We start from the raw sequence: 8,851 nt of genomic DNA, 5'->3' as shown, positions 1-8,851 counted from the left end.
TGCAATTATACCATGGATTTATAGTGGTATTATATTTTCTGTCTTATCTCTCATTAGCTTTTTCACTGCTGTTGTTCATTGAGCCTCTATTTTCAGATAACTATCTACAGTGATGCCACAGTTTCTTTGAGTGGTAACAGCTAATTTAGATCCCATTATTTTGCATATATAGTTGGATTATGTTTTCCAATGTGCATTACTTTGCATTTATCAACACTGAATTTCACACTCACATCCCTTTTGTTGCCCAGTCACACGGTTTTGTGAGATCCTTTGTAACACTTTGCAGTCTGCTTTGGACTTATCTCTCTTGAGTAATTTTGTATCATCTGAAAATTTGCTGCCTCTTTTCCAGAGCACCCGCCCCGTCCTTGTGGAAGGGGCCGGGGGAGGGGGTCCAAGTTGATGCAGAAGCAGCAAGGGGTGTGGGAAGTGTTTGTAGTCGATAAGATTAACCAATAAGCCCAGGTTTATCAGTTAATCATGTAGTCCACTACAGCTTGACATCTCTAGCTCAGAACCCATTGGTAGTACTCGATGGCCCACTGTGATGTAGTAAATAGCTTTTGTGCAAACAACATTTAAGAACATAAGAACGGCCATACTGGGTCCATCTAGCCCAGTATCCTGTCTGCTGATAGTGGCCAATGCCAGATGCCCCAGAGGAAGGGAACACAACAGGTAATCTGCACGTGATCTGTCTCCCGCCACCCATTTCCAGACAAAATCTAGATTACTAAATATTTCTTACCCACAATACACCTATTACCAGGGCTCAACAAACCGTGGTGAAATCCACTCGCCAGCCCCACACCGCGCATGCGTCAGACCCGCATTGCACATGCGCACACCGCCAGTGAACAGGGCGACCGGCTGAAATCTACTTGCCACGGGCGAGTAGATAAACAGATTTGTCGAGCCCTGCCTATTACCATACTTTTGACATGCATCTGATGAAGTGGGTCTTTGCCCACGAAAGCTTATGCTCCAATACATCTGTTAGTCTATAAGGTGCCACAGGACTCCTTGTCGCTTTTGCAGATCCAGACTAACACAGCTACCCCTCTGATACATGATACTTACGTAGCTGTGCTGCTACAGCGGCAGTAGTTTAGATATGTCCTCAGTGTGTCAACCCTAGTGTCTTCATCATCTCCCTAATTCCACACTTACACCCCTGTATAATTCCTGAATTTTCTATTGAGAAGAGGGCTTTCCTTTGACTTCCTGCCTTGCAATCGTGGGCGCTGTTAAGCCATTTGCATGCTTCATCCCAGAGGAAGCTGCATGAACCAGAAGGAAAGCAAGGCCTGTATGCAAGCCATTGAATTCCAGCTTGCAAAAAGCTCATTAGGGCTGAATCTTGCAATGCAGTTCCGGATCACGCTGGCATCGCCTGCTAGCTGGGGAACTGGTTTTCTGTCTAAATCCTGATTTCTCCCTGTCCCCCACAAGTGGAATATTTTATGATCTGGCTTCCTTCCTTCCTTTCTTCCTTCCTCTTTTTTTTTTTTTTTTTTTTTTTTTTGTAAGCATCGATGGCTCTGTGATGAGAGCAATTTGAAAATTCCATGATGGCCTTTTTTTTTATATCTATATATATAAAAGGGAACCAAATTATTTCCCCTGCCCTGTTACATAATGGGGAAACCCAGAGGCCTTCGGGAAGCCGCGCAGCCAGCCAGCCTGGATTTTTCCATCGCTTTCTGGCTCCCTCCCTGCTTCTCCCCACCCCCCAAACCAGACCCTGCTAGTTTCTCACCCCCCTTCCTGCTCCCCTCCCCCACTGCTCTGCCTCCGTGCGCCTCGCCATGCCGCCCCCCACTCAGCCAGCCCCCCCACTACGCACTGCCTCCGAGGCCCCGCCCCCTCCAGGAGCCACTCATTCATCCCTTCCCCTTCGGCCCCGCCTCCTGCGTGGGTGCGCGCGTGCGTGCGTGCGTAGCCCCGCCCCGCCCCTCCGGCGTCCCGGGCGCTATATATAGAGGGCGGCGGCCAGCCGCTTTCTGCGATTGTTCGACCGAGGGGTAGGCGACGCCATGTTGGCGCTGAAACGCAACGCTGTGATCGGCCTCAACCTGTATTGCGGGGGCGGCCCGGCCCTGGTGCCCTCCTCGCCGGCCTCTCCGAGCGGCGGGGCCGCCCCGCCGCCTTCCGCCGCCTGCCCCTCGGGCCCCTCGGCGGAGGGCGACCGGCCGTCGCCGCTGATTGGTCGGTCGCCTTGGGGTCCCAACGGTCCCTCTGAGGGGGCCCGCGCGCTGATGGACGAGGGGCCCCGGGCGCTGATTGGCTCCCCGGGGACCCCCCCGGCCCTGGTTGCCGGGGCGACCCGGCCGGCCTCGCTGTGGCTCCCGGAAGAGGAGCTGGACGGCTGCGAGCCCGAGGCCGAGCGGCTGGGCCCGGCCGACGGCTCCTTGCCCAGCACCCCGCCCGAGGAGGCGGACGACGCCGACGGGCTGTACCACGACTCGCTCGAGCTCATCAGCCGCTACCTGCGCGAGGCCGCCGACCCCGCCGGGCCGGGCGGCGCCAAGCTCTTCAAGCGGCTGCTGAGCGGGCCGCGGGGGGCGGGGCCCGCCGCCATGGAGAAGGCGCTGGACACGCTGCGGAAGGTCGGCGACGGCGTCATGGAGAAGCACCAGATCGCCTTCCAAGGTACGGGGGGGGCCCGGCTGTGGGGGGGGGCGCGGGGTCCGGGGGGCGCCGGGGGGAGGGGGCGCGGGGTCCGGGGGGCGCCGGGGGGAGGGGGCCCGGCTGTGGGGGGGGGGGGGCGCGGGGTCCGGAGCGCGGGGGGGGGGGCCCGGCTGTGGGGGGGGGGGGGCGCGGGGTCCGGAGCGCGGGGGGGGGGGCCCGGCTGTGGGGGGGGGGGGCGCGGGGTCCGGAGCGCGGGGGGGGGGCCCGGCTGTGGGGGGGGGCGCGGGGTCCGGAGCGCGGGGGGGAGGGTCCCCGGCTGTGGGGGGGGGCGCGGGGGGGAGGGTCTCTGACTGTGGGGGGGCGGGCTGTGGCCGGCTCCCAGCGAGGGGAAGGGTCGCTGCGGGGCCCCCTCTGAGGAAGCTGCCTTGGGGCGGAAGTAGCGCCCTTGGGAGTGGGGGGGAGGGGGCGCTCCGGGAGGTCGCAGTGTTTGTGAGTCACACCCGGGCGGAGGCGCTTTCAGCCGGTCGAGGGCGGTGTGTTCCAGCCGGAGCCCCCTGCAGCCCTTGTAAGGGGTGGTGTCTTGCAGCGGGGAGCCCCCCCTGCAGCCCCAGGCTCCCCGAAGGGGTCTGCACCGGTCTCCAGAGCTCTGTCTCTTGCGGGTCTTGCAAGTGGCTGGTCTGGGGAACGGAGACCCAGCCCTGCGGTACGGTTTGGCAGGATTTGAGCGGGGCTCTCCGGAGCCGCTCAGCTGCATGCAAGAGGCTGGGCTGCAGGGCTCTGGGCCGCAGTTAGAGGGCATGTCCGGAAAGAATAACCTTCGCTTCTTCAAAAACGAAACTAAGCCTTGTTTATCTGGAGGGTGGGGAAAACCCTTAACTTCTGCAAAACTAGATTGTCACACATTAACTATATGAGGCTGCAAGACGTGGCCGAACATGCAAACACATTGTAAATATTGTCCAAAGGTTAGCCAATTTATGGCTTAGGCCTCAGTAAAACAGAATGCTGGGCAAGTGTTGATTCTGAATTTTCTTTTTAGCGTTTTACACTAGTCTTAACATAGCTGCAGAACTTGAATGCTAAAGTTCATGGTCGTGGGTGGGTGTCCTGAATCTTGATTGGAATATTAACAATCTGCAGTTTCTGGTAGCTTTTGAGGAGCACATTTTCTTTGCTGTTCTAGTGTTTCAAACGTCATTTTTAAATTAATAGCAAAATAAATGCCAAACTTTGAAAAATTTCTAAAATGCAAGCTGCTGCTTAAACTAGATACCATAATATAAATCTCCAGACTCCTCCTCTTAAGCAGTACTGTTCATAAATACAATACCCATTACATTGCTTTACTGCCAAATGCAGAAAAGATGAGTAGGTTGGTTGAAGAGGAAATATAATAAAATGTCTCGAGAAACCACAAATAACTCCTCTAAAATGTAATGAGTCTAAAGCATTTGAGATGGTGTAAACTTTCCACAGGGTTATATTAATCTTAGATCAAAGGAAGCTGAGGACTTCCAGTGGGATTTAGTTCCTTGGGAATGGCGTTCATTAGCATTTACTGTTGGCATTAAGCCACCTGAATAAATTAATGCTCTTCAGTTTGTGCATTACTTGGGAAACAGTATTTTAGATAATTTTTTTAACTCCTGGTGCAGAACCTTGGAGGAGAATTCTGTTAATCTGAACTATTGAAGCTAGTTTGTTAATTCAAAGGGGCCATTGAGTTAAATAGCTGGACTTTTTTGTAACCAATAATGCAAAGGAGTGACAGTTTCATAATTGTTCTAAGTTGTCTAGCCTGTTCAGTGAGTCCAAAAGAGGTGGAAAAGAAACTGGTTTGGTGGCTAGTGTCTTGTCATTCTAAATCCATTGAGCAGGAGGATACTCGAGACTTGGCTAATAGGTGTTTTCCCAAAGCTTAAGGGTGCAGTGTCGGGAACTTTCATTTTAGATCCCTGTCCCAAAAAGGATTTAATTTGAACTAAAATAGCTCACGCAAATAGAATTGTGTATTAAAGCTTCCAAATTTAATGCCTGTAGTGAGATAATGGCTTGCCCATTTTCCTTGTATTCCATTTGTGATGAAGGTGTTATAATACATGTCTGGCCTTAAGGCAGATCTATCTTGTGGTGTTTGAACTGCCTGTTGTATTGTGCTGCAGTCACTAGACAAGTGAGTTTTTGTAGTCTCAGTGTATTCTCTTCTGCTAATCTTTCACTTCAGGGATGCTTCGGAAACTAGACATCAAGAATGAGGAGGATCTCAAGTCAGTGTCATCAGTTGCAACCCATGTTTTCAGTGATGGAATAACAAACTGGGGTAGAATTGTAACACTCATCTCTTTTGGTGCCTTTGTTGCAAAACACCTGAAGAGCATAAACCAGGAGAATTGCATCAACACGCTAGCAGGGATCATCACAGATGTGCTTGTCTCAGACAAACGAGATTGGCTAGTTAACCAAAGAGGCTGGGTAAGTGAGATTGCAGGGAGTGAATGTGGCCAATGAAGCTATCCATCTAGTAGTAATTTCCTAGGCTTGTACATGTCTAAGGCTACCAGACCAGTTAAACTACTGGTTGTGCCATGCAAGCAGATTCTGAATAACTTTGTCCTAAAAATACATGGTGCTCTATACTGTTACTTTGCACTTGTATCACTTTTATCCATGTATCTGAAAGACCTGTGGTGGACATGATTCCCCCCCCCCCCCCCATTGAAGATGGGAAACAGAAGATACAAAGATGAATAATCTTGTATCATGCTATGTGTATTCTGCAATTGGAATCAAATTCCCCACTTATTCCACTACACAGGTTCCTTTACTTGGGTAAAATGTATCAAATTGCTTCTCTATTTGGTACTACACACTGCAGTGTGAGCACACCCCAGTTAAAATGGCTAATGTTAGGCATTAATCATTCACTTCTTTCTTCTAGGAGGGATTTGTTGAATTCTTCCGTGTAGAGGATCTAGAAGGTAGCATCAGGAATGTTCTGGTGGCTTTTGCAGGCTTTGCTGGACTGGGTGCAAGCTTGGCATACATGATGCGATGAGCCATGGAGTGACTCTAAACTGAATTCTGGGTGGACTAGCTCTTCTTGGCATCTAGAGTTAGCCAACTGCACAATTCCTGCTGTGAAAGAATACCTGACGCTGTACTTCATGGGAACATAGAGAATAACACCTGGGAATCCCAGTGAGTGACTTTCCCCTCCCCCATAGAGGATAGTGCGGTGCAGTCTGAATGAGGGTACCAACAAGAGGATTTTTGACTGAACAGAAAATGAAGCAAGTAGTACTCTGCTTCCTTGAAGAGCCTCGTGAAAGGATGCCAAGAGTACTATTTCCAAGTGAAGCCTTGTCACTAAGGGGAACCGCTCCTGTTCTGCAAGTCAACCAAAGCACCAATGGCTCTTACTCCGGACTACCTAGAGGCTTTTATTAGGTTTGGAATGATGGTTGTATACAGAAGGGGTTTCATTTCCTTAGCACAGAGTTGTGATCATAGCTCACTGGAAATGTGGATTAGGGTCCTGTGGACCTGTTGGGTCTCCTGAGTTTGTGGCTTGTGTTTTGAGTTAGAAGTGCAAAAAGAGAACCACCTACTGGTATTAGACACACCAGTTATGAGTGGAACTGTTGCTGAAACGCCTACATTCCATCAGCAGTACAAAGGGGTACAGTCATCTTGAAGGCTAGATGACTAGCTACAGCCAGATTAAGCAACTTTAATGGGCTGCTTGGAGAGCTGCTTAGGCCATTATATGCCCCCCTCTGTTACACTGCTGTGACTCCCAAGAACACATGCAGCTATAAAAACAGGGAGCACAGTTGTAAGTATGTACAAACTTCACAGGGGGTGGGGAGGCTGTACAGAGAACTTTGTAAATGTCTACAAAACTGTAAAATATGTACATTTTTACAGAGATTATCGTTGAGAGGTGGCTTGAGTGAGTCAAATCACTTTATTGAAATACTATTCTTTAGTCCCATTGAATCCAGCATTTTGTTTGCTTTACTTTTATCTGGACTTCCACAAAGTGTCTCTTCTGTATGTGCTCTAGTAAAACTGCTAGGCTTCTCTGGCCAAGGTCAGCAACATGACTGATTGCTGTTTCCCATGACTTGCTAGCAACAGCACAAGTTTTTTAGTTTGTTTTAATCTTTGGTTTATTTTTGACTCTTCTGTAATGGATGGGTGGGTGTTTGGGAAACCACTGTTGGCTGTTTTCTAGTCACATTTTATCTTGACCTATTTTTTTAAGCCTTGATACATTCAAATATTAGCTTGATTTTTGAAATGACCTTCTCTCAAACGAAATAAAACTAAATTGGATTGAATCTCTAGTTAGCACCATGAATCCATTAATTTAATGTGTTTTTGGTTCAATCCTTCAGTAGCTATTTCTAAACATCCAGCTTGAACATGCTTGCAGGGTGTAATGTAGTATTCATTTTTTGAATCAATAAGCTAGCTGATCCCCTCTGTATGCAAAATAGTTTCATATTAAATTTGATTTGCAGCATAATTAGGTTAGTCTTCACTGTACTCTTAATCTTGCTCAGACTGAATTAGGGTTGAAGTGGAAGCTAATGTAAAACAAAGTCTGGTTTAAACATGGTGCTATTGTCAGGCCTGCTTGTTTACACAATAAATAAGCATCCCTACTTTTGTCAGTTAAGTGGTTTGTGTTCACTGCTGCACCATAAAGCTAGCTGCTGTTCCTATGGCTGGAAGCTAAGGCAGTAGCACCACAACAGTATTTTGTGGTTAAATGTATGCTGTAGTAAACTTTCTCCCCAAACTGCATGCAACATCAAACCTGCTGCTACAGTGGTAGCTGGAGACTTCATTTGTAGTAGGAATGTATTTGACATGCCCAAGGTAGTGCTCAAAGCCCTTGCACAGGGTTTAGAGCTACCCTACTGCCATCCCCAGTGTTGCTTCTCCTTGAGTCCAGCTGTTGCCTCAAGTTACCCAGATGACCAAGTGTTATAGCGCTTGTATAACTGCTCTAGCTGTCTTGGCAAGTGTCCAGCTGTGAATGAGGTAGCAAGACAGATCTAATGACCTGTCCATACTAAAGTCTTGCTCTGCATGATCACGTTTCCTTGACCCAAAACTGGGAGAGATGAGCATGAGTTTCCTTGCCAGCACTTTAAATCTCAATGAGTTCAACAGGTGACTGGTCTCTCAAAGGAGAGGGGGAGTATCAGTAGGCTGAAGTGGTAAATTGAGCTATTGCATGAGAGCATTTATCCAAGCATCAAACAGGCATACGTTAAAGTGCTAGCAGCTGCACTGAGCTAAACCTAGCTCAACCACAAAGGGGGAGGCTAATTCAACAATTGCAGTAACACTTTACAAACAAAAGTTAAAAGATTAAAGGCAAGCTTGCCTTTAATAAAACTTTCCAGCCTGGCCCAGACATTATGTACAACTGAAATACTTGTTCCTCTTCTCTTCCCCCTGCCTCGAAGTGAAAGCCTTTGCCAAGTCTTCAGAGTTTTTAAGGTGTGTTTAGGTTCTAGCTGTTCTGCAATTGTCCCTGCTTTTCTGTAGACACAAGCTGTGTAATATGGGACAGTTTGTGATCCTGACTGGGGGGGGCAGGGGGGGGTCATCTTCTGCTCTGCAGTCAGCTTTCTTGAGAGAAGAGGTGGCAGAATTCTTAGCAACACTGTTAAGCAATCTTATCACCTCCCCAGAACTGGAACTAGAAAGTGTAGTGCAGTTTGTGCACACTTCCATTCTCCCCACCCCACCCTTGTTTTGAATGAACAGTCGTGTTTTGAACAGTGAGGCAGAGGCCACCTTCTACAGCAAGTCAGCATCCTACATATCAAAGGTACGTGGGTGCCTAACTTTGATAGGAATTAATAGAAGCTAGGCTCCTCCGCACACTTGAACCTGTGCCTCTGCCACTGGAAGAAAGCTGGCAATTTTCACATTGTCTGGAAGTCTTTAGCTTAGCTTCCCTTTAAGCTGTTTTACAAATGCTCAGTGCAACACCCTGCCACAGTCCAGTGGCTTCATGCAAAGAGAGGGCCCTGCTATGGAAATTATGCAAATATAGAATTTGTAGAGTGGTTCCCCCTTCACCACTTGGCTGCTCTGTTTCTAGGTAGTGGGTGTAAAGTGCATCAAAGCCATCTTGCTTCCTGGTATCAGTGTTGCTGAGGGCTAGCTAGCAGACTCTGTACAGTGGATGGAA

General features: G+C 48.9%; 1 protein-coding gene across 1 annotated transcript; it reads left to right on the top strand.

Moving 5' to 3' along the window:
- The first annotated feature begins 1,997 nt into the window (after positions 1 to 1,997).
- On the top strand, positions 1,998 to 7,313 carry MCL1 (MCL1 apoptosis regulator, BCL2 family member). The gene is made up of 3 exons (XM_075907770.1): positions 1,998 to 2,655; positions 4,859 to 5,106; positions 5,573 to 7,313. Exons 1-3 carry the CDS (start codon positions 2,040 to 2,042, stop codon positions 5,687 to 5,689), a joined length of 981 nt encoding a protein of 326 aa, XP_075763885.1. The 5' UTR covers positions 1,998 to 2,039; the 3' UTR covers positions 5,690 to 7,313.
- The last annotated feature ends 1,538 nt before the right edge of the window (positions 7,314 to 8,851 follow it).

This window comes from Pelodiscus sinensis, chromosome 24, assembly GCF_049634645.1.
Source record: "Pelodiscus sinensis isolate JC-2024 chromosome 24, ASM4963464v1, whole genome shotgun sequence".
In the NCBI taxonomy this organism is placed as follows: Eukaryota; Metazoa; Chordata; order Testudines; family Trionychidae; genus Pelodiscus; species Pelodiscus sinensis.
Note: the sequence above shows the minus strand (reverse complement) of the source record. Positions and strands in the feature narration are given on the sequence as shown.

Bases quoted from the DNA above. Each gene is read 5' to 3' on its own strand.
- MCL1 (XM_075907770.1), top strand. From the start codon at position 2,040: ATGTTGGCGCTGAAACGCAACGCTGTGATCGGCCTCAACCTGTATTGC. The intron at 2,656-4,858 runs GTACGGGGGGGG...CTTTCACTTCAG, and splicing joins GCACCAGATCGCCTTCCAAG to GGATGCTTCGGAAACTAGAC. The intron at 5,107-5,572 runs GTAAGTGAGATT...TCTTTCTTCTAG, and splicing joins TAGTTAACCAAAGAGGCTGG to GAGGGATTTGTTGAATTCTT.